Source organism: Aulostomus chinensis, chromosome 16, assembly GCF_037954235.1.
Source record: "Aulostomus chinensis isolate RoL2024-O1b breed Wild chromosome 16, RoL_Achi_v1.0, whole genome shotgun sequence".
In the NCBI taxonomy this organism is placed as follows: domain Eukaryota; kingdom Metazoa; phylum Chordata; class Actinopteri; order Syngnathiformes; family Aulostomidae; genus Aulostomus; species Aulostomus chinensis.
The window spans coordinates 1,596,054-1,618,493 of NC_141335.1; the positions used below are offsets into that span (position 1 = coordinate 1,596,054).

Genomic DNA, 22,440 nt, shown 5'->3' on the forward strand with positions numbered 1-22,440 from the left:
AACAGATCGACTCCATGTTATGTTTCCAGAATTACAAATAAAGCAAACTGTAACCTTACATGATCATTTGCTGTCAAGAGGTCGAGGGGTACAGTGCAGGAGTGGAGTGTTTCAGGTGGTGCAGGATTTTAAAAGTACATCACAAGTGCGTCACACATCAATTGGACAAGCCTGTAATGCATCATGGAATACACACATCCTGATGGTTTTGATTTCCTCTTTCAATTTCTGGGAGACGCGACGTGGGAGTGCATGTCTGCCTCAGTAACGGTCCATCTTGTCTTTGGAAACAGACATGATGTACCTGTTAATATGCATAATATCAGGGAAGTGAGGTCCAAGTGGTCGGTCTAAATCCACATCGAGATGCATTCTAGTGACAGATATAGACTCGCGTACTTTGAGGTGTTCAGTCGTAACTGGGTCATTCAAGACACATGAACGCGGGTCTTAAAAGGACCAGAAGTACCTCTGCTCTCATCAGCATCTCTTCAGCATCTCTGCAGAGTGAGAGGAACTTGTGACTGCCACAGTCATGGGTAACTCCACCAGAGAATCTTGAGAATCTGGCATCGCAGTCGGAAATGATAAACATCTATCAGAGCATGACCAGCAATCAAGTGGCCCCTTCCCCAAAGATCAGGGTGCCATTGCCAGTTACTAAGCAACAGCCATGGAACGGAAAAATGGAGCTCATATCTCAGCCGGGGAAAACGGCAGGGGTCAAACTTAGTCTTCACACTGTTCTGGATATGCCAGTTTAGCCACTGTGTGTCAGCCATATTATTTCAGTCCTTCCACACTCAAAATGGATGTTATTTTCAATGTGTGTGCGTGGGCAGGTAGCGTACTACTACCAGGACAGTGTGTGTGTGAAACAAGTGTTAATATGATCGCATGGTGGCGCAGCATGTGGTGTTTATATGTGTTGTGTTGTACAGAAGGGCCGCCCCTAACTACACTCTCAGATATGTAGAACACACATGTATGACCGCAGTGTGTGTGTGTGTGTGTGTGTGTGTGAGAGAGAGAGAGAGAGTGTGTGTAGACCAGTGATCCAGCAGTTTGTCTGGGTGGGCTCTTTGTTTTGATTTCTTCTCTTCTTCTCTCCGTTCCAATGCTTCCCCCCTCTCCTATGCAGCAAGGACAAGTTTGGAAGGTTTGCAAAGTTTATCACCTTCCACTGATGAATCCCCTCCCCTCTCACCCTTCCTCAGCTCCCTCCTCTTCCTCCTCCTTCCCCTCCTCCTCTTCCTCCTCCTGGCTACCTGTACTGATCTGTTGGTCCTGTCCTTTGTGCCTCCCTCCTCTTCATGTTTGAATTTGTAAAGCTAAGAGAAAGGCTGGGCTCGCCTCTGTCAGTTTTACCGACCCACACGTTGCCGATGATGCTGCAGCTCTCACATGCTCAGCTTCTTCTGTGCTTTAATTGGGAATCGCATGTTTGTCCTAGCATTTATTGGGAACAACATTTAACCACCCAGCCGGTGTTTTCATATGCATCTTTATATCTCAGTTAAGTGCCTGAATATACAACATTGTTGTGAAGGTTACTGGTATCATGTAAAGCCCCTGAAACGTCTCGGTTATGATGCCATGTTCAACTTGGTTATGTTCGAAATATGGAAAATATTTGAACTAATTATATTTTGATCTGTAATAAATAATAAAGTGCATCAGCTCCAGTTCAGGATCCCAAATCTAACAGTTCCACAGCTTAGGTTCTATTATCCTACCAAACTCCATCAAAATCCATCTACAACTTTTGAGTTATCCTGCTAGCAGTTGTAGAGACCACCAATGATCACATGACCTCCGTGGCGGTGGATTAAACATAACAGCACTGTTAGATGATATGGGCGCACAACTGCACTCAGTAATCTTGTTCTCAAGTATGATTTTATTTATTGATGATGTTTGATCGGACGTCGTCACAGCTGAGAGACCCCCGGGACGATCTAGAAAGGCTGGTGAGCTCAGTGAGGGAAGTTTGTTTTGCACCAGTCGATGTGCTGATTTACACAAACCCCGAAGCGTCACTGCAAAGATGCTTCAGGTTGTTCAGAAACTTCATCCAGCAATTGCAGTCCTAATTAGTTTTCAGCTGTAGGTTTCTCAGGCCCAGTGCTGCCTATCTCAGGACCTCCAGCCGTATGTTGGCCAGAGCGCAGAAACTTTGACAAGCCCAGATACTAATTACTACCCAGAGTGTAGAAGCGATGGAGGAGGCAAGACTAAGGTCTGTTCTGGTATCCAGGCAACAGCTCCCTTACTCCTCCCCAACCACAACTGATTCTCAGCTTTTTGCCATGCCCTGTCCCTCCATTCACTGCGCTTTTCCCTCCATCCATCCTTCCATCAGCCCCCACGTGAACCCAGCCAGCCAGCTTATTGCACCAGCACTAACGAACAAAACCACTCCATGTTAATGACAGAGGATGACGTAGTGCTTTTTGTTCAGCAATGTTAGCAGCAGCTAGTTAGCGATGAGTAAGTTACCCGCCCACAACTAAATCCACTGGTGATGGCTTGGCTGCACGATCTTCAAATAGTAAGGTGTGTCTCCAGTATTTGATAGTTTCATAAATGAATTTTGATGGCACATTTTGGAGGTTTTGCATGTTTTAGCCCATTACTACAACTCATGACTTGTACATTACTGCCAATCATGATCCAAAACATAGGTGTTTACATTGAATGTGATGTTACTTGCCTTTACTTCTTCGTCAGTCATGTCATCGTCACCTGTGATGCAGCGCTGAGGTCAGACTGTTGCATTTAAGTGCATGTGGGAAGCTCCCGAGCCACAGCATCACATCTCCACAGATAATAACACAAATATTGAGAAGTCTGTTTGCAAAAGGGTCGGTAGCTGACCCATAAGTCTCCCTACAGTCTTTTGAACTCGCAAGCAACTCGGTGGATTGATAGAAACCCTTCTTAGAGGCAGCATCAAGATGGCAAAGGCCAACAAATGAAGTGAACTCTATAGATTTGGGCCCGACTGTACCAAGCCTTGAGAGGAGCTCACATTCATGGCCAACCCTTACGTTGCCACTGTAGAACCTCATCTAAAGTTTCAAGTTTGGGCTAAAACATGCCAAAGCACTTACACAGTTCTGTATATCAACACAACATAGTGACCTGACAGTGTTTCTTACTCTGCAGTTTCCCGGCGTGACTCAAAGGGTAACGACATTTTCATGGCCTAGAGAATAGACGAGTCATGTAGGGTGAGGAGAATGATGTGTTGTCATCAGGAGAGTTCTGTGTTAGCATAACTATAATTATTTGTGCCTCTGCAGTTGCATGGATTTCAGCAGTCCCATCTTGATTCCTTGTCTCTTTAGTAAAATCACTTCTAACGCACCTCAACAGAATTTCATTGGCTGAGAGCTGCTGAATTAACGCACAGTGACATTTGTGTTGGAAGTCTGCTCAGGTGTGGGAGGAGTGGACGCAGGAATCAAGCTGAGACTCCAGGTCCAGTCTGTGTCGTTGGTTGGGATTGAAATGTCTATGTTGTATGTTTTTCTGTGTTGAATCCCCCAAGTGTTTGTGTTTGAGACCCTGCAGTAGTGGGCGTGTCTATAACCGAGCTCTCCACCAGCTCAGCATGCTTGTTTCTGGTGGTTTTAAACCTTAAACTCGCTGGAGGTAAGAAGCTGACTCAACTGGCCCCTGATCAGCCATTTCTTGATTGAGTTGATCACTCGAAGCAGGTCGTCCTTTCTACTGAAAGGAACATTTTCCCGTTCACTCTACAGTTGCACCACTTTGCATCCAAAGTTGAACTGACTCAAAATGCCAGCTGATATTAATTAGCGTTTCCTCTAAAACTTTAGTATAATGAGCAACACCTGCCACATCTGCATGTGTGAGATGAGGTCAAGAAGCACATCAATCAGTTTAGGGACGTCATGAAAATGCATCCAATTATGTATTTGTCTCCAATAAAGAGATGCATGTAATGTAGTGCTGCAAAACATATTGTTGGTGAAACATTGTTCTGTTCATTTGAAACTGGCGTCCGGTGTATTTGGCCTCCCCATAAAGGACATACTTCGATTGACAGCACACAGCCGTGCAGGAGTGAGTCCAGAAACCTGGATTCAAGCCAGCAATGTCGAGCTTCTGGTTCCTCTGTCTAAAAGTCCAAAGGTTTCTTCAATGGGTTTCTGGTTAAATGTCTGAAATAAAGTTATAGTCTGTAGCATAAAAAATGTTTTTAGATACCACATTTATGAAACGTGATGCATTTGTAAAAGGGCGGTTGCTAACCAGTGGGTAGATGAGACAACAGAGGTGGTGATGGAGGCCACAGTTAATAGAAGGAACGTTAATTTTGGCTGTGGTGACTTTGAAGTCATGTGACCCTGGTGTAGTTCCTTCATAGGCTAACGTTAGCTTAGCACTGCTAACCGTAGCATCCAGGCTTCCAGCATCATCAGAGGGTTCATTAGTGAAGATGATCTTGATGAACTAAACCTGGAAGATCATCAACTTTTGTTCACCAGAGCTAATTTACTGATTCAATCACCACAATCACATGGAGCGATCCTATTGGCTGCTGGGGGAGGAACCAGGCGATGACCACTTCTTGTTGGTGGAGGAACCAGGGGATGCCAACTTTCTGTTGGACTACAAAGTTCCCTCATCCCTGTGATGCTGATCGATTTACCAAGATTGGACCGCCTGTCCTGTTCTCGATTGTGCGCTGTCGTCTGGCAACAAACCCAAAGTAGAAGACAAGTGTTTTTCTCTTCTTTATTCAGAGAGAGAAGTTCTCCAGTTGCTGGAGGACGCAGCATGTTTGCTCAGCCCCTGTGTGTTGTGCAGCCCCCCACAACCCCCACCCCATCCCAGTTAGGCAGATTGTGAAGGAAACGCCACCCAACCCAAAGAGATGGATTTTTTCACTTCAGGCTACGTCACCTTTGATCACATTTGAAGCTCTAGGCTGCAGAAGGTCACTTCCTGTGCTCGTGTGGACCAGCATGTGTGGCTGTCTGGTGGTTTCATTTTGTACCAGCTGAAGCTGCACGCGTTTCAGCGCCATGCAAACTGAAATCCAGGTTTATGGTTGTGGTGCTATTTCAAGCCTGTTGGCTTAAGCTGTGATTTGTTGATCCGAAACATCACATCAATAGCAGAGTGCTGTGTTGTAGCTTTGATTTCTGGTAATTTGTTTTCTTACTTTATGGCTTTTCTACATGTTTGCTTACCTTTCTTCACGTAAAACTGAACCATGAAGAACTGGATCCTCAGAGTGGTCTGGTCACATGACCTGTTCTAGGATCGTTCCTGTTGTGTTGGCAGACTAATTTTATACGATCACTTTATTGCACATGCATGGACCACATCTTCTTCACCACCACATCTTTCACTACTACACTACCCATAATGCATGAGCATTGTTGCTTCCTGCCAGAGTCGCCGGTTGAAACAGCAACACCTTCTAGACAACCAGGGAAATAATACAGTAGAAATGAAAGCTGCTGTGTGAGATGCGACACTGTAGACGCTTGAACGCAGGGACCAGGACGATTCTCCCCTCTAGCCTCACACTTCTCCTCTCTCTCTTCATTTCTGTCAGATAATTTCTCTTTGTGTTCTCTCTCTCTTTTTCTTCCTCCCTGCGTATCTATCGCTCTCTCCTCTTGTCCGTTAATTGCATCTTCACTCTACCATCACTGCCCGTCATACAGTTGGTGACAGCTGGGACATTTTGAAACTAACCCTCTCAGACTGCTTCAGTGGTTCTCAGCCTCGTCCATATTGTGGAGACATGTTGGTAAAGCACAATATCTGATGGTTTACACGGTCAACATCTTGGGTTCTCAAAAATGTCAACCCCACTTTACAGAAATCATATTGAGGGCAACATCATTTCCTGTCAAACCATAGCGAACTAAACATCCAACGCTAACGGGTCGTTTATGTTTCTGCCCAAAGTCCAGTTGGACTTGAGCCCCCATCATCAGCTTGGTTTCTTGGTGTTTGCTGCAGCTCGGCCTAGAGGTTGTCGCCAGCTCTCTTCACTGCCATGAACGCCAGATATTGACGGATCTCATTGTGACACTGAGCTCCGTTTCATCCGTCTTGTTCTCAGTACTTGAAGTAAACTTGTCCCTCGAGGTCTGAAATGCTCATTTGTGCTTCAACTCATAAACTTTGTCTCTACGTGATTTCTTTTTTCCTGCTGGTGGCAAGTTGGCACATTGTGCTACTGCTTTCACCAGCAGATAGAAACCAAAACATGTGAACGTTTCAAGTTGCTGTAGAGCTCAGCAGAGACTGCCTGCTTCTCCCGTGTAGTCCCTTCACTCAGATTTCAGAACATAAGAGTTTTACAGCTTTACGTAAAAAGTCGTAAAAGTAATTACTTACCCATAAGGCATTGCAAACAATGTTTCATACAACAAAAATAACAGCATTTTGTGACCAGACCACCAGGCCATTTTTGTTGTCGCGAGCTAACGTGTCATTGATGTCAGTGAATATAAATCATTTCCTCAGCCAGGTTCCTCTGAGACAATCTCAGGAACTCGGGGGAAAATACGTGATGGTGATGAGTTCACCTAACGTCTCCATGGTAATGCCTCTCTCCACCAATCGAGACATTTGTGTTTGCAAAACTAAATAAATGTGTTTTGTCTACGTGCATCACACCGTGATTTTTTTAATTTATTTTTTTATTTTTTAGGCAAAACCTAAAACATGTTTAGTTTGTGGGTATTTGGCAGGAAACGGACTCCCGTGTTCATCAGCGTAGCAGCTGACAACCACTGATCAGGTCAAGCTCCCGCTCCGTCCCAACCTGGTTTATCCAAACATGACAACTTTCCATTTTTGTGAATGAAAACTAAATTCATCAAAATGGAAATCGTCCTGGCTGATTTCTGCATCTCTGGATGGAATCTCCTCGTTGACACGTGCATGTCAGCCTAGACTGCACAGGTCACCGCATCGAGTGTGTGCGTGTGTGTGTGTGTGTGTGTGTGTGTATGTGTGTGTATGTATTCTCATGTCTTAAGTATGCCTCTGGTCAGTGCTGTCACTCTGTCATCCACCCCGTCCCACCCCCATCATGGGCCGAGATAAACCAGCTTCCACTGCAAGCACTAATTGTCTCCCTAGTGATGGCCATACATCTAACATGCCTGACTCCCGAGGAAATAAACATAAATCAAAGTTTGGTTTCAGTAGCAGTAATCTCCTCATCATGTAGCTGCTTCTGTCCCCTCCTCACCTCCTGTCTCTTCTCCTCTCCAGGCATGTGGCGATCCCAAGGCCAAGCCCTCCTATCTGGTTGATAAGAACTTGGAGTCTGCGGTCAAATTCATCGTCAGGAAGTTCCCCGCTGTGGAGACGCGGAATAATAACGTAAGTGAGAGTGAGAGCAGGAGAAGAACGTCTGAGATCTTCTGCTGAAGTTTTGCATCATGGAGAGTTGAGAAGCTTAACCCATCATTTTCTCACCATCACACACACACACACACACACACACACACACACACACACACACACAGTATTTATTATTTATCGGCTGTCCTGTCTTTCCTGTCCTACCAGTTATCAAAATGAGGGATGCACAATATTTGATTTTTCTTTGGTGATTTACTGATATTTTACAACTGATTATGGCGGCTAACTTATATTTATCAATCTCGATAAATCGGTAGGAAAACAAGTTTATATGGTAGTCACATTTTGTACATACTGAAAAACACATTTGGACAGAAATCATTTCTGTTCATAAGATGACCAATACCCTCAGATATTTTCATGCATCCCTTATCAAAATGAAGACAGAAAATGTCCTGGAGCACAAGTTCAGACATCATGTAGCCAGTAGTAGAGTGGCAGAAGTGGAGGAGCCTCCTCCGACAGAAGTTTGAATGACATCTACTTTTCCTGGTAGAACAGAAGACACAGAACTAGAGCAGCATGAGTGCAGGAGATGAGCTCAAACATGATGAAGTGTTCAGACGTTCTAGACCAAAAGCTGCTTTTACAGCTAAATGCAGGAGGCTCCTCATCCCGGTGAGATACACACCGTCTCCAGGAACCCAGTCTGCATGGCTGCTGCTTCCAACTCAGATTCTACTGGGATTTCACTCACATAAATGTTGAAGTCCTGCCTTGCAGGGCTGATTTCTGCAGTCTGTTGGCAAGGCAACAATCAAACAAGTTTTAAATAGCTGGTTTGGATTTGACGAGCTGCTGTGAGGTCTCACGCTAAACATCCTTCACATGTCCCAGAGTTGGATGCAGCACAACAGTCTGCTTCTACTGGGACTTTTCCATGGCCGATCCAACAGATGTGAATCTGGGCCCTCAGCAGTTGCATGCTAAGATTCTGTAGCAGCGTTACAGTGACAGTGACCTCTCCTCAGCTGTTCTTAGCCTCCTCCTTCTTCTCATCACGTCCAGCCACTACCATCAACATCATTACCCACCTGGTTTGTGAAGGTGAAAGAGCTTCAAATGTTGCTTCACTGTGACTCCATATTATATTTAAGTAGGTGCAGTAATTTACTTTGCTGGTTGACAAAATAATCTGAACTCATCTTTCAGAGTGATAAAACTGCCAGTGTTGCTGCTTCAGTTTGATCTTATGTGTCTTCAGCTGAACAATGTCCCACATTTGATGGTACTAAAGAGTGCGCGTGCGTGCGTGCGCGCGCGCGCGCGTGTGTGTGTGTGTGTGTGTGTGTGTGTGTGTGTGTGGTTAAATTGAGTCATTGCTTATCAGATATTTTCTTTCAGCTTTACATGTTACCTTAGCTCATAGCTTTTGGCATATGTGTCAATGTGAAATCATTGTTTAGCATACTGCTGTGTGTGTGTGTGTGTGTGTGTGTGTGTGTGTGTGTGTGTGTGTGATTGACAGAGAGAGAAACGATGCTAACAGCTTTATTCAGTATAACTGTGCAAAGATGGTCTCTTATGTTGTTTTCTGCTTTGTGTTTGTTTGTTTGTTTTGCATGCTAAACCTGGCTTGTTCCGGACTTATGCTTTTTGGTAAGTTTTTGTGTCTGTTTGTATTTTAGTTAAGTTTTGCAATAATGTAATTTTTGTACCTCTTTTGAAAGCTACTTTGGAGTGTCTTTGCTTTGCTCTGCTCAGCTTTTTTAAGTTCTCGTATCCATCTACTGAGTGACTGTGTGGCTGGTTTAACTACCTGGTTAGTGTGCTGGCTGACTGCTAAGTGGCTAATTGGACAAATGTCTGACAGGCTGCCTGGCTGCACTAAAGAGTGATACAGACATTTATCATTCGTCATTTTGACAGATGAGCTGAGGGAGAGCCCGTTAGCAGCTGTGCTCCTGCTGCAGAGAGAGCACAGCTGCTGGGTGTTTTACAGATGAAGCGAATGCTTGCAGGATCAGGAAATCCCTCACTCCCGAGTCTCTGGGAGAAGTTTGACTTTAGAACTGGCTGTAATGGCAGTTCTAGTCTCCAGTGTGGCAGCGGAGCCCTCTGAACAAACTGAAAACAACCATAAATAGTCCCTCATCGCAGGTAAAGCAATGAGGCCTACTGACGATGGCCTCGGTAGCATCTGTTCATGGAAAGTGACCCCACAGTCGGTCTCTCATTAGAACATTGCAGTTAGAATGATGGATGTCAAAATCACAAACCTGTTGAAGGAGAGGTGACTGTGGCAGTGTTCCACCTCCCTCCTCTGCTGAGCCGCCGGTGGAGGGAGCCTCAGAGCTGAGCTGTAGTTGGTGTGAGTGGTGGAAGGAGTTGGAGAGCTGCTAAAACCCTCACACAGACGCAGCTTCACTCTGTGTCACCTTCTATGTGAACAAGCAACCTGTTGTGATTTGTGGGTCATTTCTGTTGACTCTGTGTTAAAGTCTCTGATGAGAGAACGTGTTATCTTCCCTGTGTGCGAGTATGTGAGGGTCCGCGTGCTCGCCATCAGAGGGGGCAGGCGCAGCCGTGATGCTGACGTCTGTCCACTCGCCAGTTTGCCGTCACCACACTGACTTGACCGTGTGTTTTGATTCAGGATGCAGGAGAGACCGTTCATTAAATTAAATCCTGTCGTAGTCGCCTTCTACTGCACTCACACAGACTACCGTCATCATGACCACACCCCCTTGTACGTGTTTGTTTAACCAGACCTTCATGTAGACACCAGCTGCTTCGTGATTTAAGAAAGAGGAATTTGTAGAGATTCTAACTACAAATGTATCTCCCTGCTGTTTCTTCCACGTCATGTTTTGTGTGACCGCGTCTCCTGTGGGTGTCCTGCAGCAACAGCTGGCTCAGCTGCAGAAGGAGAAGTCGGAGATCCTGAAGAACCTGGCGCTCTACTACTTCACCTTCGTAGATGTCATGGAGTTCAAGGTAGGGAAACCTGCGCTGACGCGGTGATGTCCTGTGTCTCCTGCTGAAGATTCTAATGACTCCTTCACCAATGACAGGACCACGTGTGTGAGCTGCTCAACACCATCGACGCCTGCCAGGTCTTCTTTGACATCGTGAGTGTCCAACTTCACTAAACCCCTTCAGACCATGAAACGCTTCCTATTACCAAGATGCACCATAACAACCTGCACCTTACATTTCTCTCTGCTCTGTTTTCCCGTCAGACGGTGAACTTTGACCTGACCAGGAACTACCTGGACCTGGTTGTGACTTACACGACCCTGATGATCATCCTGTCCCGCATAGAAGAGAGGAAAGCCATCATAGGACTGTACAACTACGCTCACGAGATGACGCATGGAGCCAGGTGACCAGAACACACGCGGATCCACACACTTGCATTACTGTTGGTTTGGGGGCAGTGCTTAAAACACACACACACACACACACACACACACACACACACCCATCAACACTGTTAAACACACCATTAATTCATATAGATATAGATAGATAGAGATAGATAATCTCTTGAAGTTGAGTAACCTGCTAACCATTCAGAAGCCGTGACCTGGGTATCCATGGTAACGGTGTGTCACTGTGTGTTTCAGTGACCGGGAGTACCCCAGGTTGGGCCAGATGATCGTGGATTATGAAAACCCTTTGAAGAAGATGATGGAGGAGTTTGTTCCACATGGGAAGGTAGGCACAGCACTGACGAAGACCGTATTCAGAAGCCCTTTTCGGTCATGAATACACTGTTAATCACAGTGGCTCCTGGGGCCCTGAACGTCACATCACATGTGCCAGTCAGGCTTCTCCACGCCGGTGCTGAGACTGTCGTAGTCACCTGACATTTCAAGCATTTCACAAATCCGACTCATTGTTTGCTTCGTCTCACTGACTTAGACTGTGTAGCACAGCTCCTGATGTTAAAAACCCAACAGGATGGTTCAGTATATCGACCAGCCTCAGGACAGGCGGACTCATGACTGCCAGACTTCACACACAGGAGTGTAGAACTCAGGAAGGCATGAGATTCTTCTTTGCACCACCAGTCACAGACCCCCCCCCACACACACACACACACACACACACACACACACACACACACACACCACCACCACCACCAGCATTTGTTTACGGTACGAATGTTTAAGTTGATGCAAATGAACTCCTGTCACATGCCGGAGGTACTCGGGTTGTCATGTTCAGACTGATGAAATTCTGCACGTCAGTCAACCAGAATGACAGAAAGCCGAGGTCGCATTCTCACAGGGGGGTCGTTTTTTTGACTTATCCATCACCAACAAGTCCCAAGAAGTTAATTTGCATGGCGCCTGTCTCCCCTCGCCGCTCCAGTCGCTGTCGGACGCACTGATCAGTCTTCACATGGTCTATCCCCGGAGGAATCTGTCCGCTGACCAGTGGAGGAACGCCCAGCTGCTCTCGCTCATCTCTGCACCGTCCACCATGCTCAACCCGGCCCAGTCAGACACCGTCAGTATGACCAGCACGTCAGCCTGGAGCCTACGGGTGCATTCATGAGTGTTTCATCCTGATGGGAAGTAACGTGTGTGTGTGTGTCTACGTCTCTTCTTTTAGATGCCTTGTGAATATCTATCACTGGACACGATGGAGAAATGGATCGTTTGTAAGTGCCGTAGAAGAGAGGTTCTCACGTTCTGTGTGCCCTGGGTCCAGTTTGATGGTTACTGATCTGTTTCTTCTGGTTCCGCCTCCAGTTGGTTTCATCCTCTGTCACGCCGTGCTGAACAGCGACGCCACAGCGCTGTCGCTGTGGAAACTGGCGCTGCAGAGCTCCACCTGCCTCTGTCTGTTCAGGGATGAAGTCTTCCACATTCACAAAGCTGCGGAGGACCTGTTCGTGAACATCAGAGGGTACCGGCGTCTTTAGCAACTTTGATTATCGGTCCTTGTGGATGTGGTTGTGATTTCAGCTTCTGAGTATTGAAACTAAATCTGAACACACGGGGGTTTGTTCATATCTGCCGCCTCCATTTATTGAAAGGCTTTTTCATCATCTATGATCCGTCTTTGTACGCTAATATTCTGTAACTTTTTCAACTGTATCTGAAGAAGGTGGTGAAGGAAGTGTGTGTGTTTACTCGTGTTGTCACAATACTGGATTTCACTCCTCGATAGGATATTTTGAAAAATATTGATATTCGATTCGATTTGATACTAAGCAACCAATTTAGTGCAAAAATGTTTTTTATATAAAGAAAAATGAAGAACTTTGTTCTTGAGGTAGAGAACTTTTACAAGTTATTCTTTACACATTAACAGTATGCAAATAAGTTTTAATATACAGTATGTAACCTACCAGCAATTAGCTTCAGCTAGCGCTCGCTAACAAGACAACACGTCAAAGTGAACAGCGATAGATGTGGTAACTCCAGGCAACACGACTTCAAGTTCTACTGTCACCAGCCTCTGGACCTCTAAATCCACTCAGGTCCTGTGTCTGTCTGGGAGGAGCTTTGCTGCCTTCGTTGTGTTCGCTCCTTTTGTCGGCTCAGTTCTGTTGCATCTCCTGCATGTGGGCTTGCTGCTGTCCTTTGGCTTTCCTTGTTCATCCGACTCGAATCCAAAGAACCTCCAAACAGGACTTCTGCTGTTTTGTTGATTTATTAAAACTGGTAGCGACGGTCCTGCAGACGCCATCTCATGGCAGCTTACACACGTAGAGCGACCACACTAAAAAAATACAGCCAGCGGTGTTTGTGTGAGCGAGGCAGGAGGGGAGGGGCTGCTGCACGATGGCTCGCTCCCCAGGGTAGCGCTCTGTCTGTCTGCTTGTGTGTGTGTGTGTGTGTGTGTGTGTGTGTGCGTGCATGTGTGTGTGTTGGCGGCGGCACATGTGTAAACCAAGGAGGCAGGTAGAGTATCGATACTATGGAAAAGTCATTTAGTACTGTTTTTATTTTTCGAAATCGATATTTAATCGATAAATCGATATTTTTGACAACCCTAGTGTTTACTCTAGGAAACTAAGACCACGTTCCCATTTTATGACCATTTCAGTCTGAGGTGCACGATAACCTCATCGTGTCGTCAGCATCCTCCGATTCTGTTTTTTTTTTTAATATATTGACTTCAGCCCTCAAAAATCCTAATTATTGTTTGTGATGAAGCTTTGAGAGCCTGGAGCACATCTGGGTTTGTGTTCCTCGGTTTTTTGAATATTCGTTCTCTTCATGTGTGTTTTTACAGGTACAACAAACGCATCAATGACATCAGAGAGTGTAAGGAGCAGGCTCTGTCTCACGCGTACGTAGACGTCGTACCCCAACGGGAATCCCATCTTTGCTTTTCTTTGTTTTCACACACACAAATTGTATTATTTATTTATTGCCTTTTTCTCTTTTTGACTTACGTCTCTCTTCTCTCCATCTTGGAACATCAGTTCTACCCACTTGTCTCTCTCTTTGGGAGTCTGACAAAGACATCTTCTTCCCTCCTTCCCTAATTCCTTTTCCTCTGCCCCCCTCCTTCTGCTTTTATCCTCATTACTTATTCGGTCTTCCTCTTTCATCTCCACTCTCATTCTTCTACCTTCACTGTCATTTACTCGCTGCTGTGCAAGATTGTCCTGAAAGTGTCAGAATAGCGTTTAATCTTGTTTGTTCTGATGCTCTGATGTTCTGCAGAGGCTCCATGCACCGGGAAAGACGCAAGTTCCTCCGATCAGCTCTGAAGGAGTTGGCTACGGTCCTGGCCGACCAGCCGGGGCTCCTCGGCCCAAAGGTCAGACGCCGAACTACACATTCTCCTGCACTGCATGAGTGTGATCTAACACGCGCCGCCAGAATTCCCACATTGTGAATATCGTTCACGGAATGAAAATAGTGATTTCCAGGCCTAGAAAAGTTTTGAAAATTGGATAAAGCCAGAAAATTTAGGAAAGTTCATGGAAATTTACCTTATAAATAGGAATGTATGTCGTTCAGGTTAGATTGACTGAGGACAACTTCTGATTCAGAAAATGTCTGAGGAAACTTGTCTTTTCATTTTTATTCTTTGAAGTATATGCCGGTAAACGTGGCTTTCACTGTATTTTTCATGTGGAAACAGATGTTTCAGAGAATACATGGTCACGGAAGTTTTCCTCCAGGGCCTTGAAAAATCATGGAAGTGTGTGACTGCTAGCTCCTGTTGGTCATTTCTCTTAGAACTCTTCCCAGGATTTTTCTCCATATTCCTCTAATTTTGCCTCTCTCATCCTGCCAGGCCTTATTTGTGTTCATGGCGTTGTCGTTTGCCCGCGATGAGATCATCTGGTTGCTTCGACATGCTGACAACATCCAGAAGAAAAGCACAGACGACTTCATAGACAAGTACACACAAATACTTTACGCACACAGATACTTTACACACACTTGTCTTCTCAACTTCTGGGCTTTTTTTGTTATTGTGTGTGTGTGTGTGTGTGTGTGTGTGTGTGTTTTGCAGACATATAGCAGAGTTGATCTTCTACATGGAGGAGCTCCGAGCCCACGTCAGGAAGTACGGCCCAGTGATGCAGAGATATTACGTTCAGTACCTGTCAGGCTTTGACGCTGTGGTACTCAATGAGCTGGTGCAGGTAGGAACTCCACAAATACAGAGTTGAAAAGCTTGAGTATGAAAAACTCCCCGTTTTAGTGGCTGTGCATATATTTTGCTGTCTGATGTGCCGACTACCATAGAAATTGTGAAAAAGGAAAAGTGGGTGGAGTCATGGCCGGTAGAGCTGCACTAGAAGCTCTATGACCATAAACACATAAACATATCAGACCAGCACCGACCAACTGGTGACTTTCCTGCGTCTGCTTTCCCATGAATGTGAACGGGTACTGCAGTCTCACCGCTTCTGCTGAACTACGTCAGCTTGCAGACACAAGCAGGAGTGTGTGTTTCTGCTGCTGCTAACTCTGAACTGTCTTTGCTTGATAGAACCTGTCCGTGTGTCCAGAGGACGAGTCCATAATCATGTCTTCATTCGTCAACACCATGACCTCCCTCAGTGTCAAACAAGGTGAAACACAGTTAGTCGAACCATCAGCAGTCAGAAGTATGATCAGCACTGAGTCCACCAGTCCGGCTCAGTGTTTTCATCTGTGTCGTAACAAAGATGAGTGGTGTTAATTGTGGGGTTTGTGTTTGTGTGTTGCAGTGGAGGACGGAGAGGTGTTTGACTTCAGAGGCATGAGGCTGGACTGGTTCAGACTGCAGGTCAGCTTCATGATCTGCTGCTGCTGGGAAACCTTAGCACCTCTGTTCAGAATCTGAATCCTCCTAATCCTGGCGCTGCTCTCCTCCCGCAGGCCTACACCAGCGTCTCTAAAGCCAGCCTCGGCATCGCCGACCACAAGGAGCTCGGCAAAATGATGAACACCATCATCTTCCACACAAAGATGGTGGACTCGCTGGTGGAGATGCTGGTGGAGACATCAGATCTGTCCATCTTCTGGTGAGTCGGCATGTCTCCGTCAGGGCTCCAGACACACGGCAGCAGACGTTGTGACGTGTATTCATCCGAACATCCTGATCACGCCGTCCACAAGAAGCGCTGATGTCCCGAAAGTTCATAACGGAGGACAAACTGATACCAGTAGTGGGGCAACGAGAGACTTTCTGATACGAAGCTTGTGTTCTGGCTGATACTCGGTACCGATCCAGTAACTGTGTGTTAGTGAACACTTAATATATGTGATGAGTTTAACAACTGTCTATTCTCGTCCAGCTACTCTGATAGTTGTCCTATGAACTTCAGCCTTGATGCTGGACACGCCAGGGTTTGTATGGTGGGATTTTACCCTGCCAGAGCCTGACACTGATGCTGGGCGCTACGATCCCTCGTCACTCTGCAGGCTCCTGTTCCAGTGGAGCCAATAGATTTGCTGCATGCAACATTAGTCAGAAATAAGAGGGAAGGAGCAGCACCCCGGTCAAAGACTCATAAAGTACAAACCCAGAGATGCACAGTTTGTTTGTTTACCCAGCATGGAAAGTGAAGAAGTATCCAAACTCTTAAGTAGACGTTTGATCACTGCTGACTTCAATGAGCAGAAAAAATAAAGATGTCTTGGTTTTGTCAGGTGTCGGTATAAACTGAAGGAAATCTACATTTATCACCCAAAATGATCAATATAGTGATGAGTCTGTGCTTATTAGTTGTCATGGTGTTTTTAAATGTAGGAAATTTGGACTTGAAATTAATGTGTGTGTGTGTGTGTGTGTGTGTGTGTGTGTGTAGCTTCTACAGCCGAGCGTTTGAGAAGATGTTCCAGCAGTGTTTAGAGCTTCCCTCCCAGAGTCGACACTCCATCTGCTTCCCTTTACTTTGCACACATTTCATGTCCTGCACACACGAGCTTTGTCCTGAAGAGGTGAGAACATCAACACGCTCAGATTCACTAAATATTAGACAACCAAGAGATATCAGTACAACTTCAGAGGAGAATGTTTAATAAAGCAAGATTTCACAAGGGTCTGCTGTTGGTGACAGGACTGTCAGAGTTGTGACATGTACTCAGGACTGAAGAACTCCAGTCCAAGTGTTGTGTCCTTCACAGCAGGAGGTTCATCATGGCTGCGTGTGTTTCTGTCCTGCAGCGTCACCACATAGGAGACCGAAGCCTGTCCTTGTGTAACATGTTCCTGGACGAGATGGCAAAACAAGCCCGGAACCTCATCACTGATATCTGCACCGAACAATGCACTCTCAGTGACCAGGTGAGAACACACACACACACACACACACACACACACACACCATGTGAACAGAATCAGAAGTCCCATCGTTTGTGTGTCATCGTACAGGTTTTGGTTGAGCAGCAAACATCTGGTCATTCATTATTTGACGCGCTGTCACATTACTGTTACGCTTCTGTGGTTAAAAGCTTCTTAATTTGATCTCTGATCTGTCCATCTGTGTCTGCCCTGACTAATGTCGCGTTTCCATCCACCCCTCCGTCTCATTTCTCGTGGCGTGAAGCTGCTTCCCAAGCACTGCGCCAAAACCATCAGCCAGGCCGTCAACAAGAAGAGCAAGAAGGCGACGGGGAAGAAGGGCGAGCCGGAGAGAGAGAAACCAGGAGTGGAGAGCATGAGGAAGAACAGGCTACTGGTCACCAAGTTAGTACACACTCAGCCTGCTTCTCTGTAATGACGACTACAAGGACCATCGTGGGGAAAGATCAAGTCTAAGCTTGAAATTGGGAGATTTCCCAAAATCACCTCATTCGATGTCCCTCACAAGGAAACAAGTAAAATGTGACAGGAGCGAAAAACACTGGGAAACTGTTGGGGTTAATGAGTGGCAGCGAGCAGAGCAGCACTCTGCTGTCCCCCAGTCTTAATGCTTCCATTAATTAGGACTCCATCGTCAATCACAGTTATTTCTTCAGCCGTATCATGATCATCATCATCATGAATCAGTGTTTTAACACATGGAGGGTTTCACATGATCACATCGGAATTTTTTGCTGTTCTTCTCACAGTCTGGACAAACTCCACACGGCGTTATCTGAGCTGTGCTTCTCCATCAACTACGTCCCCAACCTGGCGGTGTGGGAGCACACGTTCACGCCGCGGGAGTACCTGACCTCGCACCTCGAGATTCGCTTCACCAAGTAAACATTCATTCAACCCCAGAAAACACAGACTTGCATGAAATGTTCTTTTACGACGTTAAGGGCATTTGCCCTGTTGTAGTTGAGCGGCAGGTGGAGGTGGACAGCTGTAGCTGGCTGGTCTGCAGACCAAACACTGACATCGAGTGTTGCTGAGCTCCGTTCCTCGTCGTTTCTGTGCAGCACTTGAAGGGTCTGTGTTCGTCCCCAGGTCCATCGTGGGAATGACCATGTACAACCAGGCTACTCAGGAGATAGCCAAGCCCAGCGAGCTGCTGACCAGCGTCCGCGCCTACATGACCGTGCTGCAGTCCATCGAGAACTACGTCACCATCGACATCACCCGGGTCTTCAACAACGTCCTCCTGCAGCAGACGCAGCATCTGGACAGCCACGGAGAGCCCACCATCACCAGCCTGTACACCAACTGGTACGCTGGATTAGCCCTGGATTATCATCTCCAGGTGGCTGAAAACAGGCAGTAACTGTGTTCAGCCTCAGACAGCCAGAAATGATGACATCATCCAAGGTTGTTGTTTTCCGTTTGCAGCATTGTACAAAAACTTTGAGGCCAATGCTACTAAATTTGGGGAGCGTGTAGCATCGGCCGAGGGAGAACTCTGATGTGCCACGTCCTTCTGGTGAAACTGCTCACTGTCAGGAGGAAGCACGTGGTGTTACGTGGTGGTCTCAGAAGGGGGCGGAGCAATGACCAATAGAGCTCCCTCAGGTGAATTGTGATGTAAAACTGGGGATAAAACAATGAACTGGCAAATTTTCTTCCTCACGTTCACCAAATTCTGGCATTTTCAAACCCCTAAAACGGAGACATTTGAGAACGCTGCTCTGAGATGGCATCGTGGTCTGGACGGGCAGCAACAGAGACAACAATCATGAGGTCGCTGATATCGGCATCATCAACAGGGCTCATCACGCGTGTCTTTCCCAGCTCATCACGCGTGTGACTACGAGTACTGTTTCATGCTTCAGTGAGCATGAATGTGATGTGTGTTTATCAGGTGTGAAGACCTGTCTGCATGGCTGGAGTAGGTGCAGCAGGTGTTACCATACTGATGGAGTATTTGTGCGTAGGTACCTGGAGACGTTGCTGCGGCAGGTCAGTAACGGACACATCGCTTACTTCCCCGCCATGAAGGCCTTCGTCAACCTGCCCACAGAGAACGAACTGACCTTCAACGCCGAGGAGTACTCGGACATCTCTGGTACCGACTTCCATCTCATCGTCGTCTGCACACACAGCCCTGGCACATACGTGTGGTGGTGTTGTCAACACGCTTGATATGTCCTGTGTTCCTTCACAGAGATGCGTTCGTTGTCTGAGCTTTTGGGGCCGTACGGCATGAAGTTCCTCAGCGAGAGTCTGATGTGGCACATTTCATCGCAGGTCGCTGAGCTGAAGGTAAACGGTTCAAACCCCAAATGCCACTTTTGACATTCTGCAAAAAGCCTTGGTGTGACCTGCGCGTAAACTGGACGTAAACTGAATGCATGTTCAGTCACAGTGCAGTCAGTTAACTGACACAATCCCTGCCAAACGAGCACCAAGCCCCTTAGCTCAATGCTACTACCTAATTGGATTTCCCATTAGAGCGTGGAAATTAGCGTCGCTGCTGCAACAATATTACTGCAATAATGAGAACATAAATCGAGTCATTTCACTTCCTGTGATCAAAATAAGCCGTGTGAGTGTCAGACTTAGGTGTGAGGTTCTTAGGCTCAGTGGAAATCAACAAATATCAGCTGAAAACTCCAAGCTCCCTGCTGCAGTAGCGGCCGGTAGCGGTGAATCAGCGAGTCACACTCGGCTCCCCCTGGTGTTGTGGTGCCACTTCACGTACCATGAAATCATCAATTTATGAAATGTGTTAAATTTTTATGACCAAACCCTGCGGACCCGGGGTTTTAGCTGCACTCCCTGCATCATCATTAGTGGACGCTGTACGTTCATATAATGGTATATACTGCTAATGATGACTATATATCGAATTTAAAATAAAGAATTTAAAAGAACATTATAATTGTGTGTGTGTGTTGTAGAAACTGGTGGTGGAGAACATGGAAGTGTTGACCCAGATGAGAACAAGCTTCGACAAACCAGACCACATGGCTGCGCTCTTCAAGAAACTAACCTGTAATCTCTCTCTCTCTCTCTCTCTCTCTCGCCCGCACGCATACACACACACACACACACACACACACACACACACACACTTTTATTGTTAGACATGTGATCATTCATGTTGGAAAGCATGGCTATTTCACCAGCGGGAGCTCTAGGCGTCATTGACAGATCTCTGAAAGGAATTCTGTGTCTGTGTTTGCAGCTGTGGACAGTGTCCTGAAGAGAATGACCATCATCGGTGTCATCTTGTCCTTCCGCTCTCTGGCTCAGGAGGCTCTTAGAGATGTAAGACACACACACACACACACATCCTTGTACTTATATCTTTCTGAGGACATTCACTGACATAATACATTCCCCTAGCCCCTCCCCCTAAACCTCTAACCATCTCAACTGACTGCCTGACCTTAACCTTGACCCTAAACCTAACCTGAACCTGACCCTAACCTTGACCCTAAACCTAACCTGAACCTGATTGTAACCTTGACCCTAAACCTAACCTGAACCTGACCCTAACCTTGACCCTAAACCTGACCTGAACCTGATTGTAACCTTGACCCTAAACCTAACCTGAACCTGACCCTAACCTTGACCCTAAACCTAACCTGAACCTGATTGTAACCTTGACCCTAAACCTAACCTGAACCTGACCCTAACCTTGACCCTAAACCTGACCTGAACCTGATTGTAACCTTGACCCTAAACCTAACCTGAACCTGACCCTAACCTTGACCCTAAACCTGACCTGAACCTGATTCGAACCTCGACCTGAAACCAAGTCTTAAAGGCCCTTTGAAGATGTGAGGACCGACTAAAATGTCCTCACTCTGTTGGTTAAATGTGTATTCTAGTCCTCACTGTGTAGCAAGTACAAGAACACACACACACATACAGTTTGATTGCTTGTACAGAACCGACAGGATGTAGAGATGTATTCAGGGGCATGACGGACCCTGATGACTCAGGCTACACCTGAGCCAAACCCTCCAGTTAGCAGAGCAACTACAGCCAGTATGAGAGGGATGGGAGGCGGAGCTCCCCAGGTCATGGGGCAACTGACAAATGCTCTTCTATGTCTTGTGTTAGCGTTTTGTTTATTCTCCGAAAACAAATATCTTTGGGTTTCAGAGCAGTTAACGATCCGCAGGACGTCAGTCATGTTTCCTCCGTCTCTTGTCCAGGTTTTATCCTGCCACATTCCTTTCTTGGTGAGTTCAGTGGAGGACTTCAAGGACCACATTCCCAGAGAGACGGACATGAAGGTTCAGTAGAACGTCCCAGATGAGTTTGAATGTTCAGGAACCTCAGAACCTAAATCTCAACAGATTTTAAATGTTTCTTCATCCTTCAGGTGGCTATGAATGTGTACGAGCTGTCCTCAGCTGCAGGTTTACCCTGCGAGATCGACCCGGCGCTGGTGGTGGCGCTGTCCTCGCAGAAGAGCGGTACTGCTCACTCACTCGCTCACTCACTCACTCACTCACTCTCAGCTACACAAGTCTTAATGCTGTCCTTGTGTGTTCATGCAGAGAACATCAGCCCAGAGGAGGAGTATAAGATCGCCTGTCTGCTGATGGTGTTTGTGGCCGTGTCTTTGCCAACCCTCGCCAGCAACGTGATGTCACAGTACAGCCCCGCCATCGAAGGTTCAGTACCCTGTTGTTGCTTTTCATTACAGGTGGAACAGGTTTGTCAGAGGAGACAGTCAGTGCGTTGGTTTAAGTGTCTCATTGCTCCACAAACAGAAATTCTTCCTCGTAGTTTATGTCTGCTGCATCACGGCGTCTGCGTTAAACACGTGAGTCCGTATGCGTCCGTTTCAGGTGAGGCTGTGATATTAAGAGTTCAAAATACTCATAACAGCAAGATAGTCAACATTTGGCCGGTGATATTTTGGTGGGGTCCTGCAAATTCAGTCAATTAGAAAAACAGTCACTTTTATGTGAAATCATGAATATGTTTAAACCAGCAAGTCCAGCTATCAAAGTGCAGCTGTTTACCGTCTTCAACGTCCCAGCATGGAGCCGGCAAACCGGCTGGTGGCCGTCGGACCTCTCGGTCTGTGTGAAATGAATCTGCAATTTGGCGGCTCGTCTTTGTTCGCCGCCTCAGCCGGCTCTCGTCTAACGGAGCGGGTGTTTTTTTTCTCGTCATCCTCCTGCAGATGAAGCAGACCTTCTGCTGCTGAAGTAACCGCTAACAAAACGGCGAAACTACATCATGTTTTTAATCATTCATCAAGATGTTTGCATATTTAATTTTTATGTTTTC

General features: G+C 46.3%; 1 protein-coding gene across 4 annotated transcripts in view; it reads left to right on the forward strand.

Moving 5' to 3' along the window:
- Positions 1 to 22,440, forward strand: part of nckap1 (NCK-associated protein 1) — a 32,807-nt gene that overhangs the window by 5,185 nt on the left and 5,182 nt on the right. Inside the window, exons 2-29 of one of the 4 annotated variants that reach the window (XM_086181156.1) lie at positions 1,142 to 1,159; positions 7,276 to 7,386; positions 10,273 to 10,365; positions 10,443 to 10,499; positions 10,611 to 10,753; positions 10,998 to 11,088; positions 11,749 to 11,886; positions 11,992 to 12,040; positions 12,132 to 12,288; positions 13,624 to 13,680; positions 14,061 to 14,157; positions 14,641 to 14,747; positions 14,863 to 14,995; positions 15,346 to 15,427; positions 15,566 to 15,624; positions 15,717 to 15,862; positions 16,649 to 16,781; positions 17,008 to 17,127; positions 17,390 to 17,529; positions 17,895 to 18,026; positions 18,238 to 18,456; positions 19,119 to 19,249; positions 19,349 to 19,446; positions 20,085 to 20,178; positions 20,372 to 20,454; positions 21,351 to 21,431; positions 21,521 to 21,614; positions 21,699 to 21,815. In XM_086181156.1, coding sequence (XP_086037282.1) covers positions 1,142 to 1,159; positions 7,276 to 7,386; positions 10,273 to 10,365; positions 10,443 to 10,499; positions 10,611 to 10,753; positions 10,998 to 11,088; positions 11,749 to 11,886; positions 11,992 to 12,040; positions 12,132 to 12,288; positions 13,624 to 13,680; positions 14,061 to 14,157; positions 14,641 to 14,747; positions 14,863 to 14,995; positions 15,346 to 15,427; positions 15,566 to 15,624; positions 15,717 to 15,862; positions 16,649 to 16,781; positions 17,008 to 17,127; positions 17,390 to 17,529; positions 17,895 to 18,026; positions 18,238 to 18,456; positions 19,119 to 19,249; positions 19,349 to 19,446; positions 20,085 to 20,178; positions 20,372 to 20,454; positions 21,351 to 21,431; positions 21,521 to 21,614; positions 21,699 to 21,815 — 2,980 coding nt within the window. The remainder of the gene's footprint in view (positions 1 to 1,141; positions 1,160 to 7,275; positions 7,387 to 10,272; positions 10,366 to 10,442; positions 10,500 to 10,610; positions 10,754 to 10,997; positions 11,089 to 11,748; positions 11,887 to 11,991; positions 12,041 to 12,131; positions 12,289 to 13,623; positions 13,681 to 14,060; positions 14,158 to 14,640; positions 14,748 to 14,862; positions 14,996 to 15,345; positions 15,428 to 15,565; positions 15,625 to 15,716; positions 15,863 to 16,648; positions 16,782 to 17,007; positions 17,128 to 17,389; positions 17,530 to 17,894; positions 18,027 to 18,237; positions 18,457 to 19,118; positions 19,250 to 19,348; positions 19,447 to 20,084; positions 20,179 to 20,371; positions 20,455 to 21,350; positions 21,432 to 21,520; positions 21,615 to 21,698; positions 21,816 to 22,440) is intronic. The other 3 variants (XM_086181157.1, XM_086181158.1, XM_086181159.1) reach the window with 3 other exon arrangements.